Below are 22,296 nucleotides of genomic sequence, written 5' to 3'. Positions count from 1 at the left end.
CAATAAAAAATCAGCGATTTACACGTTCAGTAGTTCGTTTAGTAATACTCAAACTCCCATTTTTTTAAGAGAACCATTTTTTTTTTTAAGTGTTTGATATTGACTTTGGCTTTGATGATATCACTTCGAGTTGCCAGATACTGGGATTTGCTACAGGTGGATACCGCAAATGCGGTTCTGAAACAGTTGAAATCTCCACTAAGCATGTTATCTTCAGCCAAAAATTACTCAAAGAGACGTCACAATTTTAATCAATTATCATTATTGTGTCAACGATTTATTATCCTTACCCAAAGACGGCTCAGGTACGTCTCCTTGTCCAGGTTGAGAACTTTCGAAATTTGTACCCAGTGCCTGTGAATTAAGAAGAGTAACGTTAGAAGATGGCCCAAAAATAATCCTTCAATTGATAATTTTGAAAACTTGATCGTGATAAAAAAAGAAACACCAGGTGCAAGGCAACAGCACTTTTGAAAAATGTAAATAAGTAATTTTCTGGAGGAAAATGATCGAGCCACTTACAGAATCTGTAGAACCATTATGCAGGTAATCAGACCAGATTTCCAGTTTTCCTCTTTCAATTTGATTCAATAATTCTTCCATCGAATTTTGCAACTTTTCTGCACAACCATCGTTATAGAATCGCAGCAATATCCTCATGAGTGAGTTAATCTCCGCTGAAAGAAATCGAATGTAATGGATTGAAGCATTTATTTGTTTTCAAACGATTGCATGATATATTTGAAGGTGATATGACAGTGAATTACCTCTGTCTGCGTAAGTTGTTGTTACGATTCCATGCAATGCACTTATTAGAGCTAAATCTTCGTATATACTGCCTTCACGCAAACTGTGAAGTTTTCGTTCATGTTTTCTCCTGTTTTTACTAGATCGATAACTTTTTCTGTGTATAGAAGTGGAAGAACAATACATCAATCATATTAAACAACATATCTTAATTTTATACAATAAATACGTTTTGAAATACTTGTAACCACGCTAATTATTCCGATTAAACAATTCGCTTAAAAATTTCAATACTTACCCAGATAGTCTAGAAGACTGAGACCCACGGCTTGTCATTGATCCAGCAATGCTACTTGTGTCACTAAACAAATCAGAGTCTCCCATCATCGGGTTGAACTCGTGATCTCCATCACCAACATCTCTTAGTTGCAATTCTTTCAGTGACTTTTCGGCTCTAACAATGCTCAATCGCTCTCTGAACTTGATAAAATCTGTTTGATTTTTAATAATTTTTGAAATCATGTAGTCAGCATGCTCTTGAACACCAGGCTTTATGTGAGTTTCTGCAAAAGATTTACAGTATCATTAGATAATTGGGTGCATAAATGCAAATTAAAAGTTTACTTGAAACAATAAAGTATAGTTTTTTATTGTATAGTGTCATCACTGAAAAACCGCATTAGGCAGAGCTATAAAGTTGTTATTATGTCCTTACCAATTATATCCAGGCGCTCTACTTGATAAGCGATCCTCAATGCTTCGTGCCACAGCTTGCCTTCGCACAAAGTAGCAACAGTGTCTTCGGGTTCGTGCAAATAGTGCATTAAAATAATGGCAGCATCAGCATATTTTCTGGTATCTTTCAACTGCCTTACTAAATCCTGATATAAACACTGCAAATCTGTAACACTAAAGAAACTGGTGTATTAAATCTCCGGATAGATTGTGCCAGATAAGATGTGTGATTAAAAATTTATGCAATCACATCCTAAGAGTCAACTATTTAGATAATTATATTTGAATGTGTGAGAAGTTATTGTCACCTCAACTTCATTTCCTGTGCAATGACGATAGCTTCACGCCAATCCCCAGCCAACTTAAAAGCATTCAAAGCTTTAACGAGATTATTACTCCGAGTAAACATAATAGCTGCTTCTTGAAATTTTCTCGACGCGATGAGATATTCTCCGTAAATTTCAGCGATTTCTTTGTACTCTTTGCTGTTTGATTTAAACAATTTCAATGCTTTGGAATGTAAATTTTGCGTTTTAATCAAAATTTTACATTCATCAAAACGATCTTTACACTTTGAGATATTATTCAAAGCACTTTCATAACGTTTCAAGTGTACGTCGATAGAAAACCGCATGTAATCGTCATCCAATTGTCGTAAATCATTTAGAAACGGGACGTATTCCTTAGGGTCTTTTTGAGATTTTGCTGCGACGAGCATCACCAAGTCGAAATCATACATTCCAAGGGCAATATCAAACAATGTGTTAACGTCAACTAAGTACAGCAAATATTTCAACGCTTCTTCCGATGAACTGTGCAGCTTTGCTTCAGATTGACTTTCCAACTTTTTAATCGCCTTCACTTTCACTAGAGCTGCTTCCAAATCTTTGACCTCGTGTTTTTTTACCAAGCTAGTAAGAATCGGTAGCAGCAATCTGTCTGCATCAAGTCTTGCCTCCATATGATTTCTCAGAAGTTCACAAACGTGTTCGACCTTATTTTTACTTGGCGAATTTTCTTCACATTTGCCAGAAGAAATTATCAGCTTATCTGTAGAACTAGGTACTTGATTCAATATGTGGTTCTGTTTTGCTTTGCGGGAGTAACAACTCGAGTACATTGTAGAGGTAACATCTTCTTCTTGCAATTCTGATAGAAACAGGCTCAACCAGTTTGGATTTTTTATATCCTCAATAAACTTTTCAGTATTTGCAATAAACAAATCTGGATCATGATCAAATATCAAATTCAAATTAATCCTCTGTTTCCGGATCAAATCAAAAGCAGCATGGTAATTCAACTCATTCAAATATGTACCAATAACGTATAGAGATAGAGCTCTGGGTTGAATACACTCTAAATTTCCACGAGGCATTTGCAAAATAGTTCTGGTATCTTTTGGTACAGCCATTATCAATTTTGATCCTCGTTCTACACGCCTCAGACTCAAACCTATAGTGACATCATGTAATGTATTCGATTACACTGTTTGGCATTCATTTTCTATTATCAATGAATGTGATTAAAATGAAACGAATCAATATGATTACAAAATAACGCAATAACGCACCTGAGACCATTTTTTCGTTATCTGTACCTTCTCTTGGTTCAACAGTCAGATCATGTGTTAATAACTTCTGGAATCCATTGCCATCCAGCGCAATGCTTACCAAAACATGTTGGAGTGTGGTTAATAACAAAAATTCCGTATGCACAAAGAAGCTGGTTATATTGTTAGCAATTTCTTTGCCATCAACAAATAAACAGTACTTCTCGCTGAGGCATAAAACAATATGTTTGTCATCAACTTGGATCACCTCCACTTGATGGCAAGATTCACTAAGAGTTATCCCTGTTGGGTTAACGCCTTTGCCTCTGCTGTATGTTAATATAGAACCCTCGGCAACAATGTAAACTAGGTCTGGATCAGGACTGGAAACAATGTGTTGAATAGCACCTGTAACTGTGTGGACGTCTCTGTAAATAAATATAAAACAAGGATTATAGAAGTGGGTCAAACTGATCTTCAATTTCTGTTCAAAAATGTTATTCAATCAAATACACACCGCACAACAAGACGACCATTCTTTTCAGGATTGATACCATCTATATCAATAATGCAGAGTACAGAATTGAGCCCTAGTGGTGCTGTGCACAAAATTGTATCTTCTTTATACCACAAATAGTGATGCATAGAATATGGCACTGATTCTGGAATCGGATTAGGTATTTCCCATTCGATTTTGTAAGTTTTGATATGGCCATATTCCACAAGGTTTGGTACCTAAGCCGAATAGTACAATAAATTACAAGGTCGAAGATCTATTTCGTTCATTTAGGCTATGATAAAATTATGTTGGAAACTGACCTGTTTATAAAATGCCAACTGATTATTTTCTAACAGTATGAATAAAACGTTTGAGTTCATCCAGCTATCCTTATTTTGAATTTCAGGTGCAAAAACAACTTCGTTAATGGGCTCGTCAATTTGTAGAGCCTGGTGAGCCATAGGTGGCGGCACAACAGCGTCTCTAAAACCTGTCAGAAGTGCTCGATCGCCATCGATAACTCCGACAAGGGCTTTATCAGTTTGGTTTGTGCCTCGACTGTGGCTAACAGTCCAACAAAAAGTGTAGACTAAATATTTTAGCTTTGTTAAAACGAGCAGTTTTTTTTCACATCCAGATACTGTACTCCAAGATATATGCAAGAGTGGATTATTCTTCGAGAACAATATAGTCTGCTTCAAGTACCAGTGGTAATTGTTTTCAGTCCACAACTGAACGCGCGTACTACCGTCATTTATATTTAGGCACCAAATTGCTAGGATATCTAAATCCGTGGACCATTGCAAATCCTTTACCTAGAAAGTATAAGGTTTAGCATTGCATTAATTGAATTTATATTTACAATGTGTATGTTGAAAAATTTTCTATTCTTAAATCCTAACCATAATTTCTTTGGGCTCAAATGGTAAAGTGAACTCTCTGTGTTTCAGACCATTTTTTTCAAAGAATGATACAACGTGCTTGTTAGGAAACCTCTGTGTGATTGCGATCAAATTTCCAGATGGTTTCCACGCCAAATTTTCTTCTAGTCCTGAGCTAGGCTCGCTTGTATATTGGAGGACTCCTTCCCTGCTAAACACTTTGAATAATCGAATGTTTGTTTCCTTTGTAAGAAAACTAACGGCAAAGAGCATGCTGTCTCCTCGCCAAGAAACTCGAGGTAGTCCATCGTCTGAGTCGGACTTTTCTATGGACGATGGCTTAGCTTTGGCAGCAGATTTTCCTTCCGAACCATGAAACTGAGTCTCTTTTTTGCCCCACCCGACGGTCACGAATTGTTTCTCTCCAAATGTGGCCGAATTTAAGTCAAACTGAAAAAATGAGAACTGATGTAGAAAAGTTTGAGCTACGGTTAGAAATATAAAAAGAAATGTGGCTTACCTCAGTAATTACATGAAAGCCAGATGTCATTATAATAACGGTATCATTTGCCGTGACAAGTGTGATAATTTCGTGATCAGGGCTTAATTTTATGGCACACAAGCCTTCGTTGATTTGCGCAGAAAATTCCGCCTGTGGATCTGGGAGATCGATCTCGATGGTGAAAAGTCTTCCACAAGAATAGGCCAGATAAATCTGTCGCGTACTGTCACAAAAAGCGAAGCCCACGAGCTTTGAATCGACAACATTTTCATTTCCAACGTGAAAATATTCGAATATGCCAGTGGCGATATGGTAAACGTTGTTGTTTTTGTACACATAAAAACCACCACCGTCGTTATCGAGACAGCAAAGACTCTCTGCTGTTAATGATGTTAGGACTTCGGAATCGAGACTAGCTTCCAAATTTTTGAGTTCTATGTAACTTTGTTGCAACACTCTCAAGTTCTTCATTTCGTTCGTTTAAGTCAAAGAGTATGGGATTAAGTGTGTACGAATGTAAGGTTAGGTTTCAAAAAAATCTCCTTCTTCGTTTCCTCTCTAATTATCCTTTCCTACTAATCTTTTATCACTGAAAAACAACTAACAAATACCAATATTTCTTTCTTTGTTTCACGCACTATGAGAGCCCCCAAATCATTTTAAAACCCACAACACGTGTTTGAGAACACGTTACAAAATGAAACAACGAGGTTAAATGCATACGCCGTTTGCATTGGTAATTTCATGGTACTGCTCACCGCTGTTCACAGCTGCTGTCTGCTGCGATTCGCGAAACAGTTACCGGCATTTTACATAATTTTGCCGTTGCATCGAGCGTCTTTTTGGCGCTGACGGCATGGCGCTGCCGTGTCAAGTTTTCGTCGCCTTAATTTGACGCCCGTGATAATCCAGCCTAAAGAAACCTTACCGCAAGCCAGCTGATACAGCTTGAAAATTAAGTAACATTTCGATTCTGTCTCAGTGTTGTGTGATAGCCGTAACAAATGTTCGGAACATTGGTATCAACGCTCTTCAATGCCACCAGGTGAGCAGTGTGGGTTTATGTTACTCTTTGTGAAACTAAAAAAAACCTATTTTTTTAAGGTTAATAAATAACTGCACTTATAGCGTAGAATCACGATGTGAGATATTACATAGCGTGTATTAACAGCATATCTTATACATCTCAGGCAAATTGCTCCTTCATTCATTGGAAAACAACTCCATTCGACATCTTTGAAAGGGATTACAAACGGATTATGTGTATCGAGTGTCAATGCTACGGCAGGAGGAACCTGGGCCTTAATTCCTGTTAGGAACAAGATCCGCTGGCACTTCCCAAAGGCTAGAGAAACTATTCGAATTGTAAGACATGGCTGGAATACAAGAATGTCTACACCAAATGGGCGGAGAATTTTAATGCGAAGGATACTTAAAGGGAGACATGTCCTTAGTCACTGAATAAAACAAACAATTGATTATTAGATGGTATCATAATTATCACTGTAAAAATTTAGTCCGTGCAATAAATAAATTTTCGACGCTTCACAGGTGTGACCAATTTTATGTATATTTTCTACCACTGATGTCTATTTACAATAAAGACTGCATATAATCGGCAAATTAAATTACCTGCATTTCGTGAATTTAATCACAATTAATTGTACCATGGGTATAATTCCGTATCAATTCTGAACACTGTCCTCATACATATAAACTAAAAGTAGTAACTACATTACTCAATAAATTCGATGTATTAGTGCAGACGTCCTACTGGAAAATTTCTTATTACTTTGTAATAAAGATGCAAAGTTGTCTGCGAACGTACTTATCAAGTTCAATGCCATGAAATTGCAATTGTACTGTCAAAAAAAAATTTGAAAAACAGTCTAAAACATTGATACAACCCTATTTAACACATGGACTTTTACTGTGCGACAGCAACAGACATTTCATTATGAACTTCCTCATTTCCAGTTGGAATTTTGAATTGGAGCTGGTCACAAGTCCATTGAAAACTATGCGGCAATGGAGCCACAAGCTTCAGATCTTGCCCACGAGATGGAAATGACATTAATGTAATTTCTCTCAAGTGAATGTGCGCAGGTATTATGACTGCTTGAGACTGTTGCAAATTCAACTTTTTTAAGAGCTCTGGCTGTAGTATCGGTATTTGCCTTGACGCATCAACAAAAGGACTTATATGCATATACGATCCCATTAATTTTTTCACCCGAGAACCATGAATGTTATCGCCTAAAATGGGGCTGACCAAAACAGTCGAAGCAAACACCCTTATGGCGTGCCATTTTGTCGTAAAACATTGAATTTCCATTAGGGCAGACAAGTTCCCATCCGAAGTTGAAATTGTGCGATAACAAACATCAAACGTTTTCACTTCTCTTCTCTTCACTTCATTTTCTCCCCATTTGGTCACAATAATTGGCTGAAAATTAGAACAATGGATTCGGTATCAGTAGTGAATGGCTAATGGGATCACAGGTATCTGAACAATAAAATTGTCTTTAGTAATGATAACAAGATTAAAGCTTAATCAGATAATTTTATGAGATGTCTACCTGCTTGTAAGTTTTACACGGGCTCTCTTTCTTTCTTATGGCAAGATTTAATTCCCCACTATTGCTTCTAGGTAGCTTAGTCGTGACAACCCAATAACTTCGTGCAAATGTTTTAGCACATTGGGCACGAGATAAAGCCTTCTTTATTGCATAAGCTTTTTTTTCATCGCTTGCTAGGATTGAAATGCCACTAATATATCTGGAAAGAATAGAAATTTTACTGCTTGGCAAAATCAATTACACATGGATTTTTTCAACAAGTATAAACTGTGATACTAGATCGGTGAGTTATCTTAGGGAAGTTAATAAATTATTCTCTGCAACTACCTTTCAGGAGATTTGACAATACTGAGCGATGGATATCCAAGGTCTTGAGATATTTTCGGAAGAACATCTAACAACGTATAGTTGACAGAATTGGATATGCCAGCCATAGGCTTCCATTTTGTCCTTTCACTCGTTATTTCTCGCGAAAAGTTGGAAATGCCGTACGGTTTGTTAAGAACAACCACACCATCTAGCACCAAATAGAATAATAAAAATAATGTGGAATTCACATACTTACAGTATCTCGCGAGACTATATAAGTGAAATTTTTTTTTTTTATTATAACAAACACGGAAAACGTTACCTTTGTTGTAAATAACATTGTCAATCAAGTCTTGGGAAAAGTTTTCGATTGATTTCCAAGGGTGAATTTTTTTATACGGATGTAAGGGTTTCCTGTCTCGTTCGACCTTTTCTTGGTCATTCGTTTCTCGGGAACCTGTCTTTCGATTTTTTGATTGTTTATCTAGGTTATGAGCAGTCACAAATGATAACCTATTCGTGCGATTCACTTCGTAAATTTTCAATAACGTACGCTGAACGAATTGTTGCAAAGTACCCTTCATCGTAAACTTCGGGTATGGTATCTATCAACAGTACTAAAACTCTCGCATCTTTATCCAATATTACCTTTAACAAAAATTACTCCAAAAATTGAAATGCACCTACTCAACAACACGGATTCGGCGAAACACGTGTGTGTCAGCCGGTCGTGTCCGTGTTTGTTTTTCGATGAAATTTCCGACGTTATAAACTATTCCAAAAACATCGCAAATTCCTGAAGCACGTTGACTGAGGATCTCAGTCAAAGCTGTATGTAAGACCACGCTATGATCCCACGTGCGTCCCGCGTCTTTATTCATTCGTACAGGCGTTGGTACAGAATATGAAATATACGAACAGGCGATGTTCTTTACCGAATTTACCGCATTAACGTGATAAAAATGTCTTCAACAACTTTAAAACCATCCACGAATATCTAAAATTATAAAGAAAAGCAGGTTAGTTTTCCAGTATTTTCACCTTTAGTTTCTGATTTTAAACACTCACACCACACTCCAGTTTTAACGTATTCTTTGTAAATTTATTCTAGCAAAATTGTTGAAGGATTGTATTTACACTAGCTTATGGTATGTTTGAATTGTTATAATGTTTCAACAAAACGGTAAGGCACCAACTTTATTGAGCCGTGCAATAAATAACCTGCAAGGCAAATTGAAAAACAGCTTTCTCAATGGTCATCCACATCACATAGTTCCTGGTTATAATTTAAGTAAAAATCCTGACGTTGAGAATTATGACGAGGATCATCTTATGAATATGTTTCAAGAGTTTCCCTACGATGCAAATTTACCAAAGCCTCTATTACCCCCGGCAAGACTGCCTCAGTGTGGTGAGTTCTTCTGCAGTTTAGTTTGTAACCTTTACCCAAAAATTCCCTGAAAGTTGTCGTCTTCTTAACTTTAGAACAATTTTCCTAGTTCTTAGAAACAGTGATCCAGCGTTGCAGCTTCTTAAAATTAAATCTGAAATCAAGGACAATGTCAATCAAATAATCAAGTATCATGAAACACATAGAAAAGGTATGTGAAACGTATATAATTTTTGAACTACTGGTAAATTCGAAAAATTAACGACGGAGCCAGGAATCGAACGTGGTATCTAGCGATGCTTTACCGGAGCCTTACTCCACTAGACCACCTAGCCGCCCTGACTCTGATGTCGTTAATTCCTCTCATTACCAGTAAGTTCAAATTTGTTTTCTTGTGCTGTGATAGTATATGTGAATATAGAAAGTGGATAGTAAGTTACCAAAATGTAAACACACTTACAGACACTCTTACAATTGTGCTCGAAGAGGAAGAACACTTTCTATATTCACATAGAAAAGGTATGTTATTAGATTTTAATACTGAGAAAAACAGTGCAAATTAATTTTACCAAAATTTAAAAACATTCATTTAATCTCGATTTTTTTCAGATCTGAAAGTTTGCCACAAGACAAATCTAAAGTGGACAAAAATAGGAAAAGATACAGTAGAATCATCGGTGCCAAGATATGTTGCTAAGTTGGCTGAAATAATGGAGTGTGATCCAGATCCTGAATTTGAAGGGGTAAAAAATTGTCTAAAGAAACAGAAAATTTCTTTCATTAGATTTTACAATTTTTACACTAATAAATTTGTTTAGTACAGTTGAAATGAGTTTTTGGTTGAAGCTGGATTTACTTGTTGTTGAGAACATATATTAACTGTTGTAGGAATATAACTGGTATTATACAGGTGGATCTTTAGACAACTTGTGTGTCTTTGATAGAAATATATTGCTCTTTCCATATGCCAATGAATTAGGTATGGAAGTAATTAATATTTGATCGATAATTGTACCATTGTAAAGGTCCAAGGATTGAGTAAAAATTGCCATTGCAGTTGCTGCACCATTAATTGAGAAACCAAATTCATCGTGGAAGCCAAATTTAAGAATAGCAGGAAAATGTGACCTCAGGAGTACCTTGTATGAAGTAAAGCATGTCGTTACTGCAGGGCGTTGTTGTGAGTGATACGTTGATAATCTAATATTTCAACTAAAAAGCTATTTTTCGCATGGAAGTTCAAGTTAATGTAATGTACACAACAATTTTGATCTGTAGAGTATCAATTGCCAAGCCAAACACGTTTTAAAGGAAAAATTCATAACAGAATTTATAATAAAGATTCTGTCTAATGAGTAACTTTTTCTTGGTAAAAATTGTATTTCAGGTAGGATTCTCGGCAGGCAAAAGTACTCTTGTAACTTCTATTCCCTGAGGGATGATCAGGAAAAATTGGAACTGAATGAAATTCACCAGGAGCTATCAGAGTTGCCATACATTAGTGCGGACTTAAATCTGATTGAGTCTAATAAATATTGTGTAGTGAATAGTTCCCGATCTGTGGAATTCAAAGATTTGAGTAAAACGTAATTTCTTTTGTTTCTCATAAACAAAGCTGGTTCTGAACAATTGTCTCCTCAGCTTATGAAATGATGATTGAGCAACAGCTTTTTAGTTTAATTTACCAATCATCAATGATAATAATTTTCCTTTATGTATTCAACAGGAAGTGTTTGAGCTGCACAACAATGCCGAAACATGGAACATTGCCAGATAATTGGATGAGTATAAAATTCAATAAATCAGATCCAAATTTGATAACATTTGTTGACAGGTGTTGTCTATATTATATTGATTTACGGGTAAGATTTACAAATGACCTTGCTGTCCTTCATCATATTTTATTCGCTGTTCTCAAATATTACGTAAACTTCATGGTTTCGACAGATTCCGTTGGATGGGCCTACTTTGACTTTGTGTCCGAAGCATAACTTGGAAATATGTGAGATGATTTCTGTGAATTCTGCAAGCAAACAGAATTCGTTTCATCAATACTTGGGAACATATCACAGCTTGTTGTTGTGCGACAGTCGATTTGGAAATTCAAGTGTTGTACAGAAATGGACTCACCAGTTTAAAAGTCCTCCAGTTTTTTCTTCGATTATAGAAAGGTACGTATATTTGGTTACAAGATCACATACTAAAATATAAAACTATTACTCTACAAATATGCTTTACCCACCACACTTAAGCTATTATAAATTGGAAAACTATTTTGACATCCAACTTCCGGTGGTTAACATTATTTTTAAATAACTAATATGAATACGTAATGATATCATCTATTGACAGAAATGGTGAAGAGATTATCACTTTATCTAGCCAGTTGGCTGGGGAAAATTCAATAATTATTAACAATTGGACAAGCGACACAAAAATGCATTCATATGCTTTGCCATACATGCCGCCAAGTACGTCAGAAACTTTGAAAGCATGCCAAGACATAGGAAAATGTCTAGAACCGAACCTGAGAAACAGATTAGAACTTTGCAATGCTGGTACTGTGTTGAATCTAAACGATAGAAATGATGTGACTCTGTTCACTCAGAATTCAATAGGTACAATAAGTTTCGTGTAACCGCATACTAGTAACTTTTGTGAATTCAACAAAAGAAATTTAATAATTTTATATGGCTCAAATGATATAGGTGATATATTTTACCAGTGCATAACGCACGAGAAGATTTCAGGAAATGATTCAGACGTGAATACAAATTCTCTACTGGCATTAGAGGCTTGGGAAGAAGCATGTTTAGCACAGAGTAAAACTGTGAAGCCCTTAGTAATCTCAGAAAAAGCAAGTATGGAACATATATTCAATGGTGAGTTGGAAAAATGATTAAATCGAAATTTATTATTGCAAGCAAGATTGAATCAGTTACTTCAATTTCTAATGATATCTTTCACCAGAAATGAGGAATAAAAATCGTCGCTTGGAACAGAAGGAACCAAAAGTACGATGTCATGAACCGAAGTGGTTTCAGTCAGTGGAGGAATTAAATTCTTACGTTGACATTTTCGCCCCAGAACTTTTAGCAATGTGGGACATACGACAGGATTCTGCCCCCTTGACTGTAACTCCGCACCAAAAAGTGTTGAGTTGGTTGGAAAAGAAAACTCCCTCTCAAAGTACGACACAGTCACAAAATCTAACACAGTCCCAAGAAGACACATCGATAATAAACGAATCAAACGAAATTCTTTCTCAAGAATTGATTAGCGTATCTCAAAATGTACCACCCCAGTATACTCTTGATAACACTCAGAATGAGCAATCCTGTTATGATGTACCCAAATCAAAAAAATCTCGGAAAAAATTGGCTACAAAGAAAAACTACATTGCTGGTTTTTAATGAGTACCTATGTTCGAGTCGGAGAATCGGAATTTCTTTTTTTATTCTTAAAATCGAAGCACAAGTGATAGTCCATGGCGATGAAATGTTAACATTGTTATTAATATTTTTAGAACTGTTAGTTTCAGTGATCCATATATCATAATTTGCATGGAGATAAAACAGTGAGAAATAATTAATAGGAAACTGGTAACTTCGAAGGCCTGCATTAATTTTGGTAAATGTTACAGCATAGGTTAAGTCAAAAAATAAATTTTTGAAATGGTTTACAATTACTGTATATTCTTATTTACAAAATATGTTGTATTAAGTAATACAACAGGTTAAATAAATTATTCAACTTATGATTGGATATCAATAAGTAACTGTGAGTTTTCATTCATTATAGCATTTTCAAACTGGTTTTCTGATCCAGAAAGTCACGGGCGATAATGAAATGTGATTTATGCGTACTCGTTCTGACAGTAAATGCAAAAAATATTGCACTTTTCCACCTTTTACGTTCAATCGTTAACGATTCCGTAAAAATGATGGTTTCCATTTCGACATCAGCACTTTGTTGTCGTCCTTCAATGACTTGTGTTCATCCTCCTCCATTTGTAGCTAAAGAAAAGTAAATCGTTCGTTCAATCTATCGTAAATTTATTGCTGTAGACTATGTTTTTAAATAATCATAAAAATCAATTTGATTATTTTTATATAAATAGTGACTACTTACCAAAAGTTTTCGTTGGTTCTCTCTGAAAGCTTCTAATGGATTGTCAAATTGTTTGTAGTAATTAAGAACATCCCTCACATCTTCTACATTTGTTGCTGATATCACTGTAAAAAGGTGAATTTTGCGTTACAGCATTTCAACTTTCTGATTTGCAGGTAACTCATTTTCGTGTAAGCTATCTCGAAATATCGTTAAGTGATCTAGCATTCATTTAATAAATTTCTAATTTAAACATACTTTTGAGGAATGCAGCTAAGTCATACAAAGTCGTATCATCATCGTTCCCTTTCCACCTTGGAAGCTTCAGTATATTTTCAGGATTGAGTTTCACACTTTCGCTATTCCAATCGACTACGATTACCTAAGAAAATCAAAGCATGTAAATCATAGTTAATAATTAAACGATACAAGATGAAGAAACATAACAGGTACTTGGAATATGCCTCTTTATAGCAACTATTTATTTACTATTATTATTCTAGTTTGGAACAAATTCTTATCCCTGCCAAGTGTTTTTTTTTTCCAATGCTTTACACATTGTATTGAACTCACTTTACTGAGATCCCTGTTAAGTGCAGCCAAATCCTTGACGTGGTGCCCATCCACAAAACGCGTTGCATCTCTCACCAGTCTGTACATAATATATCCTTGCGGGTCTAAAGCATCCAAGATGGGGAAAACAGTCTGAAATTTATTGAAATTTTGCATACGTAAAGAAATATTTCAGAAAGTAAACGCACAGTATGCTGTATAAAATACTCACCATTCCTTGTTCGGCTGTGTAAATCACAATTTCAAATTGAGGTGGTGCAACAGCCTCCAAAAACTGATCGACTCCTGGACGTTTCTTAAATCTCCAACCAGTTTGGTACTGTTAGAAAATAATGACCAGTTTGTTAGAGTGAAAGTTGTATGAATTATCATCTCATGATGAGTAGTGGTTGTAATTATTGAATTGGAGTATATTCAACGACAAATTAAATGGAACTACATTGTATTTCATGATTCGACTTTTGCATGGTCTACATAGTAGTCACAGAATGTAATTCAGAACTTTATTAACATTGTCATAGTGAATAACGCAGTAAATGCTTACCGTCCAATCAGGGTGAACCAATACATCTGTCAATTCAAGAATCAAGGTATATGGAGGTTGCATATAAGGATATTTCAATGGATCTGGTAGTAACTTCTCTCTACTTGGTTCTTGAACAAGCTGTATGAACAGATTTGATGTTGTTGATTGATTAGAACAGGGGTATTGAATTTAACAAAAAAAAGCCTTGATATCATACTTTTTTGTAGTAGTTTAGTTCCCTACGTAGTCTCTTGTACAACTGTTCGAAGTAAGGTAAATTACTGAATTCATCTTCGATAATGTTTCCTTGTTCGTCAACATTGGGTCTAGCTAATTCATAAATTAAGAAAGAGCCCATCACACCCATCGATACTCCAAAGAATGCAAAGCTATACTTCATCATTTTCCACGAATGTTCTCGCTGCTTTTTATCTTCGGCTTCTTGTTTTTTCTGATCCGCATCTTGACTCGACTCTTCATTTTGACCACCTGTTGCACTCACGGGTTTTAAATTTTGATCAACTGTCGATTGTATGTTTGTAAGACTCCCAGCTATCCCAGGACGGTTTGCTAATGAAACATGAATAAAATAAACCCACTAATGTAACACACTTTGAATACAAGCAAGCTTTTACCTTATCTTTAAATAACTTTAAGAAATTAATTCAATGCTGTGATATTTCTTGATAAACTTTGAAAAAAAAAAAGTTCACATATTTTGTTTTGCAAGGAAAACATTTAACGTTTGTTTACTGATTGTATTGTACGATTAAAGTTAGCCTCCCTCCCAAGCGGTTCAGAATAAGATGACACTCAGCTGTAAAAAACACTCATTGTATTTGAATTACATTTTTTTGAATGACGAAAACGTATCCAAAGGCTTAATTCCTCACGTGCTAATTTGCAGAGCTTATTTTTGACAGAGTATACGGAAAATAATTGTGATATTAAAATTAGCTTTAATGCAGAGTTGTAGTAATGCAGATTCGCCGATACGAGAACAGTAAATAGAGTTTTCAACGGTTTTTTCTACGGTATTAAATTCGTTTATCAAAGTCTCGCAAGGTTGAGGTTATGTCGTTAGCGCAATGTACTCACGATCGGTGCTGTAATAAAATTTTTGTGCTGACTGAACAACGGATAATTTTCTAATCGGTTGACGGAGCGTTGAATACGTTCCGCACCTGTTGCTATTGTATATTTTACAGAAAACTCGTAATCCTCGAGCCGCGAATGCCATCGCTTATCACGTACCACACTTTGATCAGTTGGATGGTTGAAATATTTTGTGAAGAAATGCCGGGATTTTTCGGGTAAGCACAGTCTACTAACTTATCGGTAGATTCCCAAACTGCCGAAATATCGAAACACACGTGGAAAACCGATGTATTTGCAAATTTCGAAATCACCAGGATGAACATAATTTTGTTTTTCTGTTGGAAAAAAGATGAGTGTTTTCCAATTGGGAAGTAATGAAGCTTCCGAAAGTTTTGTCAGAAATTACAGGAATAATCGACTTTCCGAAGGCTCAGTGGCTACAATTTTCGGAGTTCGTAGAAGTTCGCAAAATTATGTAGCCCTTCTTTACTGAACATTAGATTTTCCAACCAAATTTCATTCAAGCTGATTTAGTGATTTCTCCTGAATTTGAAAGATCATTCACGTTGAAAAATTGCTTCCACTTAACGGTTTGGTGGAATGAATGACCAGAATAGGTGTATTTCCATAATAACTTCTCGATACCATATGAATATTCTTTCGTGCAAGATGATTATTCAATAATAAATTTTTATTTCAAGTTATATTGTATAAATATAGATAATACCATCATCATATCTCTGTGTAGATGCCAAAAGGTAATGCTGAGCATTTTATAAGGTATATTGGCATTTCCATATTATTGAATTAGCGATCATTTAGTTGAGCACTTCTTTAAAAAAAGATTCGATATTAACGAATATTAGTTACTCCGACTAGTGTATCCAATATGCCTAAATTTTGAATGGACAATTGCAGAAATACAAATCAACTTTTTCGTTAAAATAATAATGATTCATTCAGGAATTTCAAAATGAAGGGTCTACCGAAAAACAGTCAAAATTTTTTAAACAATTTATAAATGCATCATTACTAATTTTATCGCACAATTCAACTGAGAAAATATTAACCACCAAGAGAGCTTCTGGAATTTTTTCTTTTCTCTGTATAGACGGTTTTTCTCTAAGTATTTGTTTCCTTACTTATTGTATAATAACAGCCATATGTTTGAACGCTTAGTAGAATAAAATATAGTATAGATTTTAAAGTACAAATTTTTGAACAAGAATTAAAGAATAGGTATTATATGCATTTAGTTTTTTCTTAGACTTCGTAACTCAATGGTGTTTCGTTTGCATTATATTTTTTCGATGAAGCATCTTGACCATCTTTTTTGCCGTGAAACCGGCACGGCCACCCCAATGCTTTCGATCTCTTGTCTCCTTTGGTTGGACCCAGTAATCGTAAGACTCTTCATCATCTATTCGTTCTTTGGAATTCGATCGACATTTGTCTGGTCCATAACATTTAGAACCAACTTTCGCAAAAACCTTTTCTCGAGCATCTTGACGCGAAGAAGCACGTTCGAAGAACCATTCAGAGCGATGATTACCATCGCGATGCATCTCCCGAGCATGAGATCTGTAAATTTCGAGTTTACACATTTATAGGAATACAAAATACTGGTCGATTTAGAGTAAGTTCTTGTAAATCATGTTACCTTTGTAGTTGCCAATCGCCTGATAACTGACCACTACTCTTTTGATTGGTGTTTTGCTTTTTTGAATCTTTTTGAATTTTCGTAGGCCTCATCTTCGGAGGCGGCAAAGTTTTTTCGTTATACATAACTTTTTTTAAATCTTCAGTATCATAATTGTTCTGTGTTTTTATCCACTTTTTACCGCGCTTCTTCTTGCGTTTTTTGTTATTATCTTTGTTTTCGTCATTAGATACCACTTTTTTCTTTGATTGAGTTGATGTAGTAGAATCATTGGAACATTTTTCACCCTTTCGACAGAGTTTGAGAGACCCGTTCGATGAAGGAATTTTTTCATTGCTTTGTAACAGCTTTTCTTTGTATACCTCTTCTGAAATTTCTTCGCATAATGGAGATTCTTGGAATCCTGGAGCCACATCATGTTGTACAACCGACTGGCGAATGTTAGCATTCCACTGCTCTTTCATGATCTTGACATTCTGTAATACATTAATATCACTTTCACTTGGGGTGACATCGTGCTTTGTCTCGCGCAAGTTATCCTTTTCTTCGGCGCTCACCTTTGTATACAAAATTGAAAACAACATTCAGAAGGAGAGCAAATTACTTAACGAATCAATTCACACGATTTCCCAAGGTGTAAATTACAAATAAAATGCTCGCAAACCATCAATTTCTTACCTCGCTTGGGAACTTGACACTATGTGGTTTTTCCTCATCCAATTTTCCCTGCTCAGATGGCACAGCATTGCTTGTTGATTTTAAAATGGTCGAATACAACGGTTTTTCTTTTGCATTTGGTACTTCAGGCTTGACCATTTTATCGCAAATAGATTCTAATTCAACCCAAAGGTTTTGACTCATAGGACAAGTTTCTGCTGGCACTAGTATTTCCATCACAGAATTTTTACAGCTTTGCGAATCTCTGCTTGATTTCATAATCTTGGTTCTCTTCTTACCCCGTTTTATGCCATTCTCTAACAGAATTCTCCCGGACTCTTGTTTAGTGTCTTTTCCTTCTAGGCGAACATTTGGTTTTTTTTTCCAAAAATCAATATTTTTATTGTAATTGTAAGTCAAATCTGGCATTGAACTGTCGCTAGAGTAATCTTTTGAAAAATCATTTTCAGTTCCAGAAGACGAGTTTTCGGATAAGCTTGCTATTGCTTTACCTGTAGTCTTCGGGTAAATTTTTCGATTCGATATTCGTTTTTCTTTTGTTTCTATAGAACGTGCATTTGGCTTTAAGGTAACGTTTAATACTCTGTCGCAGCTCTTTAGAAAAGAATTATTTTCTTCTAAGGATTGAGACACCTTTTCATCCAACGATCCAGACGTTTTCAACAAGCACAATCTCTTGTTCAACTTGTGCCTAACTTTGTTTAATTTATGATGAATTTTCATAGTCAATCCATGTATGGTATAAGTTAAATCGGTGAGCAGCGATTCGCAAACATCTCTTATCCTCGTTTCAGCATTTCTCAAAAACTCCATCTGCTTTGGCCTTTCTGTATTACCAAGTTCTTTCACAACAGTGTGTACAATATTTTTAAATTCAATCAAATCAGTAACAATGCTTTGTGTCTTGGATGCGTCTAAACTTATAAAGTCATTCTCTGGGTTGATATCATCAATAACAGAGCACAATGTGTTCAGTGATATTTGTAATTGTTCCAAGATCGTAGTATCTGGATCGAAGATGTAAGTGTCTGAAATTTTAAAATGTTTCTCACGTTGTTGGAAACGTTTTGTTCTTGATTTAGATCCCCGGATGGGTAGTTTTTCTTGTGCTCGTTTCACTTGCGGAATACTGGCTTTTATTTCGACGAGAACGTTTTTAACTGTAAAAAAAAAAAAATTACAAATAATGCTGTCAGTCACTTAAAAAAACTCTTGTAGTTTGTCACCCATGCATGAGTACAGTTATATTCTATCTGCTCTAGCTTACCTTCGTTTAATTCTTTTATTCGATTAATCAACATGTCACTTTCTGCCTTTATAGTATGAAAATCAATGGCACTCGTAATAGGACACTCGTCATCCATTCTAAGGATGCGGCCTGCACCAAGTCCAATGATAGCTGCCAATGAACAGGCAATTACAAAGTTCAAAATCGTTCCAACCTAAAAAAACCAGTTTTGAAATATTTTGTTACATAGGCATGTGAATGTGAGGATCTGTGTTATGTGAAATATATTGATGTAAAAGTATGTATTGTTCTTAATATGGCAATAATAGAGGTTTTGCAAATTTATGGATCAGTGGTGATAAAATTGTAAACAAGCTATTAGCAGCTTGGTAATTGGTTGCATAAATTTCTACGAGTATTTAGGGAAAGATTAATCCAGTTTTAGAATGGGATATCAGCACTTTTTCCTGAACTAAATTCCAATATTAAAATTGTTTCGGCGATAGATTATATTGAACTACATCATAATATTTACTGCAGACATTGCTGTGAAAACAAAGATATTCTCTGACGAAATAATATAAAATTCTCTGTTTTACTGTTTAATTAATTTTCAACATAGAAAATACCTGCGGACTTGATTTTTCTCCAGTCTTTTCAAATTTGTTAATCGTACTGCACAAATGGTTTCGGCAACCATTGATTTCTCCAAATTTCTTTGTTGCAATTAACTGATCACAATCGCAATCAGTTATTACCGATATACCATCAGAATCTTCAACTGGTTTGTCATCATCGCTTCTCGTTTCATTATCCACAGCATCGGTATCAGGTGACGAAAGCACTTCTATACTCTGTGTGAGAATAGTTTATTACTTGAAGTCAATTGAAATTTCATTACTGCAATTTAAATATTCCGAATCGAGTACTTTATAAAACGAAGTAAAAGCTACGACAACTTGCAAATCTCTCCTGAGAGCAATATATCACCCTAATAAGTACTGACATTATCGTAGCTGTGATTATTGACAGTTCAGAATTACAAAGTCTTGATCTATACAATGAGTCTTACCCCAAAAGTATCCTGAGCGTCGCTGACAGACATGTCGTTATTACTGCCTTCGTCGGAATCATCTTTCTTTGAACAATTTCCACCAATTATTGTCCAACCGTCGTTGAAAAAATTTTCGATACTTTCAGAGTTCCCAAAATCGTAATAAGTCTGTTCATTGTCAGCCATGATGAATTGTTCTCTTTATGAAGTCTGTGCCGATGTAGCGTAGAGTCGCTTCTTTATGCCATCTGTAATTGGATTATTAATATTAAAGAAGTTTTAAAACAGCGCAACCAATATTTAATTCTTTAACGTGGCATTAGAATTGTCAAATAATAACTATTACAATGATTATTATCGTTTAAATACTTAATTTAATATGTGAATAATAAGCTAATTCTCAATAAATTACACTGCAGTAAGGTCGCATTGATTATATCAACAGTTCAAACTGATCGAGGCAAAAGTGTACAATCGTTTCTACAATTGAGAAGTTTATCTGACATGAAAGTGAATAAAACTGTGAAATTGTGTGGCAGTATGACTGGATGTAGTTGAAGTAATGAACAAAGAAGCTGAACGTAAATAGCACCGCAGATATATAACGACTGCATGGATGCAAAATACGCATAAGGCGTTATTCAGAAGTAAAATTTTATGAATAAGACTTCTGATACACGTAATTCCCTCCCGTTTCGCGTTCAATGACACTGAAACATTGCAGTCACCTATTGTAAATTGTAAATAATTACTGCAAGCTAGACGACACTTTGGTCGCATAAATGAATACGTCAAATCGTTCAAAGCTTACTAGTAGTTTTTTCGTAAGGTTTCTCGTTCTTGTTCTTGGTATTAATTTACTTGTCAATTTCAGCGAAAGTTTAACATTACTTCGTTGCTGCGAATGGCGTGGCGATGTGCAACTTTTCATCGTTGTATTATTTTGTTTTAGCGTTTCCCCCCTTTGTTTTCTTTATTTTCACTACCCGGGATTGGTGAATTCCATTTGTTTGGCAACAAATGGCACGGCCAGCTGATTGCTAGCGGACAACATTTGACGTGTCAAGGCCGCTCGATGCGCGTACTTTCATCCTTCCTTTGTCAGGCATGTTTATACGAATTAATACAGATATGTACCTACTTTCATTCGAGAGGCAGTTCACTCTCGGAGTGAATCGAATGAAAAGTCATTCATCGTGTATCATACGTATACCAGCGCCATACTTGTAGTACCGATTCGATAATGGATTCCCGCTTAATAGTAAAAAGGAGACCCATCTCTAATGGAGGAGCTTACAAAAAATTTGTCCTCGAAAATTTGTTCTTTAGTAGTTTTAGATTTCATTAAGAGCAACGCCGTCATCGTAATATTCTGAGGTGAAGTTGGTAAGAATTGACGGTCTTACATACAGGTCCGGAAACTAGTAGGGTGGGGAATGACTCAGATGAGGCAAAACCGTGGTTCTCGTCTTCGCCGTCTGCAGTGCTGCCCACTCGGGGTGAGCCAATCATAAATCAGATCCGAACAGCTGATTTTTCGGAATCAACAATCCTGAATAACACTCAAAAATGAAGAAAGATGCGAATAAAAATGATTGAGATGTTTACTAGCATTCCATGGCGGGCGTGATAATTGTTTTATTTTAACGGAATCCTCAAATGTTTAAGTCAATAAAATCCATAAACATCAAGCGAGGGCTCACAATTTTGAGACAGTTTGAGATCTTGTGGAGATGATCCACCGTTTACACACTTTACACGAGTTATGAACTGTCAAAAACTTCGATGAGCAGGTTATCTTAACGGTATATATCTATATCTATCATATCTAGTCTATCATACCTATACCATCAGCCTAGTCTCCATTCTGTATCCGCTGTATCTCACTCCTAGGGAATTTTCCGTGCTATCAGCAGAGAGCCTACACATCTCTGCTGCCAGTTTTTGTAACATGGCTGCTGATGGTGGCTTTTGGCATGCTGTTTGTGCGTGGAGTTTCATCACTGGAAAAAAGAACCGTTCTTTTAAAAAACGGATAGTGGCATTGAGTACCTGTTTTCACCGTCGGATAGAGCTAGCGTCTAAATACAATTTTCCTTGGTGATTCCCCGCTTAGAGTCTAGACGCCTCGTAGCTGAGCTATTGAAGTATTCTTGTACAACCGGTGTGTAGATAAAA

The 22,296-nt window shown here is 35.7% G+C and overlaps 6 protein-coding genes across 13 annotated transcripts; 2 read left to right on the top strand and 4 right to left on the bottom strand.

The window, feature by feature from the left end:
* Window positions 1-28: 28 nt before the first annotated feature.
* On the bottom strand, window positions 29-5,649 carry LOC107223404 (putative elongator complex protein 1). Its single transcript, XM_015663079.2, has 12 exons — window positions 4,932-5,649; window positions 4,433-4,861; window positions 3,851-4,345; window positions 3,549-3,766; window positions 3,053-3,459; window positions 1,791-2,934; window positions 1,463-1,656; window positions 1,046-1,310; window positions 768-904; window positions 523-677; window positions 291-354; window positions 29-177 (listed from the first exon to the last, which is right to left on the bottom strand). Exons 1-12 carry the CDS (start codon window positions 5,382-5,384, stop codon window positions 86-88), a joined length of 4,053 nt encoding a protein of 1,350 aa, XP_015518565.2. The 5' UTR covers window positions 5,385-5,649; the 3' UTR covers window positions 29-85.
* Window positions 5,650-5,767: 118 nt separating this feature from the next.
* Window positions 5,768-6,474, top strand: LOC107223415 (39S ribosomal protein L34, mitochondrial). The gene is made up of 2 exons (XM_015663090.2): window positions 5,768-5,958; window positions 6,104-6,474. Exons 1-2 carry the CDS (start codon window positions 5,918-5,920, stop codon window positions 6,372-6,374), a joined length of 312 nt encoding a protein of 103 aa, XP_015518576.1. The 5' UTR covers window positions 5,768-5,917; the 3' UTR covers window positions 6,375-6,474.
* Window positions 6,458-8,518, bottom strand: LOC107223412 (mitochondrial mRNA pseudouridine synthase RPUSD3). Its single transcript, XM_015663086.2, has 4 exons — window positions 8,124-8,518; window positions 7,820-8,009; window positions 7,493-7,691; window positions 6,458-7,359 (listed from the first exon to the last, which is right to left on the bottom strand). The coding sequence occupies exons 1-4, from the start codon at window positions 8,383-8,385 to the stop codon at window positions 6,841-6,843; spliced, it is 1,170 nt and encodes a 389-aa protein (XP_015518572.2). The 5' UTR covers window positions 8,386-8,518; the 3' UTR covers window positions 6,458-6,840.
* A 107-nt stretch (window positions 8,519-8,625) lies between these two features.
* On the top strand, window positions 8,626-12,604 carry LOC107223411. The gene is made up of 12 exons (XM_015663085.2): window positions 8,626-8,820; window positions 8,913-9,212; window positions 9,301-9,402; window positions 9,801-9,934; window positions 10,080-10,170; window positions 10,249-10,371; window positions 10,579-10,777; window positions 10,918-11,053; window positions 11,139-11,362; window positions 11,544-11,809; window positions 11,900-12,073; window positions 12,162-12,604. The coding sequence occupies exons 2-12, from the start codon at window positions 8,969-8,971 to the stop codon at window positions 12,602-12,604; spliced, it is 2,136 nt and encodes a 711-aa protein (XP_015518571.2). The 5' UTR covers window positions 8,626-8,820; window positions 8,913-8,968.
* An 18-nt stretch (window positions 12,605-12,622) lies between these two features.
* LOC107223408 (mitochondrial import inner membrane translocase subunit TIM50-C) lies at window positions 12,623-15,773 on the bottom strand. Its single transcript, XM_015663083.2, has 8 exons — window positions 15,499-15,773; window positions 14,618-14,970; window positions 14,419-14,538; window positions 14,086-14,193; window positions 13,875-14,006; window positions 13,560-13,683; window positions 13,323-13,426; window positions 12,623-13,207 (listed from the first exon to the last, which is right to left on the bottom strand). Exons 1-8 carry the CDS (start codon window positions 15,638-15,640, stop codon window positions 13,115-13,117), a joined length of 1,176 nt encoding a protein of 391 aa, XP_015518569.1. The 5' UTR covers window positions 15,641-15,773; the 3' UTR covers window positions 12,623-13,114.
* A 450-nt stretch (window positions 15,774-16,223) lies between these two features.
* LOC107223414 lies at window positions 16,224-22,047 on the bottom strand. 8 transcript variants are annotated; one of them, XM_046744394.1, is made up of 7 exons: window positions 21,961-22,047; window positions 20,137-20,366; window positions 19,694-19,918; window positions 19,104-19,278; window positions 17,837-18,996; window positions 17,159-17,715; window positions 16,224-17,079 (listed from the first exon to the last, which is right to left on the bottom strand). In XM_046744394.1, exons 2-7 carry the CDS (start codon window positions 20,302-20,304, stop codon window positions 16,776-16,778), a joined length of 2,589 nt encoding a protein of 862 aa, XP_046600350.1. In that variant the 5' UTR covers window positions 20,305-20,366; window positions 21,961-22,047; the 3' UTR covers window positions 16,224-16,775. The 8 variants fall into 8 exon arrangements, with proteins under 8 accessions (XP_046600350.1, XP_046600349.1, XP_015518575.1 ...); XM_046744393.1 differs by lacking the exon at window positions 21,961-22,047 and adding an exon at window positions 21,416-21,532; XM_015663089.2 differs by lacking the exon at window positions 21,961-22,047 and adding an exon at window positions 20,930-21,241.
* Window positions 22,048-22,296: the final 249 nt, after the last annotated feature.

The sequence above is a fragment of the Neodiprion lecontei genome, chromosome 6, assembly GCF_021901455.1.
Source record: "Neodiprion lecontei isolate iyNeoLeco1 chromosome 6, iyNeoLeco1.1, whole genome shotgun sequence".
Taxonomy (NCBI): Eukaryota; Metazoa; Arthropoda; class Insecta; order Hymenoptera; family Diprionidae; genus Neodiprion; species Neodiprion lecontei.
This window is presented reverse-complemented; position numbering and strand designations above follow the sequence as displayed.

Coding starts and splice junctions, on each gene's coding strand:
- LOC107223404 (XM_015663079.2), bottom strand. CDS start 5,384: ATGAAGAACTTGAGAGTGTTGCAACAAAGTTACATAGAACTCAAAAAT. Junction 4,862..4,931: donor GCTTTCATGTAATTACTGAG/GTAAGCCACATT, acceptor TCATTTTTTCAG/TTTGACTTAAATTCGGCCAC. Junction 905..1,045: donor CAGTCTTCTAGACTATCTGG/GTAAGTATTGAA, acceptor TTCTATACACAG/AAAAAGTTATCGATCTAGTA.
- LOC107223415 (XM_015663090.2), top strand. CDS start 5,918: ATGTTCGGAACATTGGTATCAACGCTCTTCAATGCCACCAG. Junction 5,959..6,103: donor ACGCTCTTCAATGCCACCAG/GTGAGCAGTGTG, acceptor TATACATCTCAG/GCAAATTGCTCCTTCATTCA.
- LOC107223412 (XM_015663086.2), bottom strand. CDS start 8,385: ATGAAGGGTACTTTGCAACAATTCGTTCAGCGTACGTTATTGAAAATT. Junction 7,692..7,819: donor ATTGTCAAATCTCCTGAAAG/GTAGTTGCAGAG, acceptor TATTCTTTCCAG/ATATATTAGTGGCATTTCAA. Junction 7,360..7,492: donor CGTGTAAAACTTACAAGCAG/GTAGACATCTCA, acceptor TCTAATTTTCAG/CCAATTATTGTGACCAAATG.
- LOC107223411 (XM_015663085.2), top strand. CDS start 8,969: ATGTTTCAACAAAACGGTAAGGCACCAACTTTATTGAGCCGTGCAATA. Junction 9,213..9,300: donor GGCAAGACTGCCTCAGTGTG/GTGAGTTCTTCT, acceptor CAATTTTCCTAG/TTCTTAGAAACAGTGATCCA. Junction 9,935..10,079: donor CAGATCCTGAATTTGAAGGG/GTAAAAAATTGT, acceptor TAACTGTTGTAG/GAATATAACTGGTATTATAC.
- LOC107223408 (XM_015663083.2), bottom strand. CDS start 15,640: ATGGCATTCGCGGCTCGAGGATTACGAGTTTTCTGTAAAATATACAAT. Junction 13,684..13,874: donor TTAACAGGGATCTCAGTAAA/GTGAGTTCAATA, acceptor TGATTTTCTTAG/GTAATCGTAGTCGATTGGAA. Junction 13,208..13,322: donor AGAACCAACGAAAACTTTTG/GTAAGTAGTCAC, acceptor ACTTTTCTTTAG/CTACAAATGGAGGAGGATGA.
- LOC107223414 (XM_046744394.1), bottom strand. CDS start 20,304: ATGGCTGACAATGAACAGACTTATTACGATTTTGGGAACTCTGAAAGT. Junction 18,997..19,103: donor AATAAAAGAATTAAACGAAG/GTAAGCTAGAGC, acceptor TTTTTTTTACAG/TTAAAAACGTTCTCGTCGAA. Junction 17,716..17,836: donor GTGTCAAGTTCCCAAGCGAG/GTAAGAAATTGA, acceptor TTGTATACAAAG/GTGAGCGCCGAAGAAAAGGA.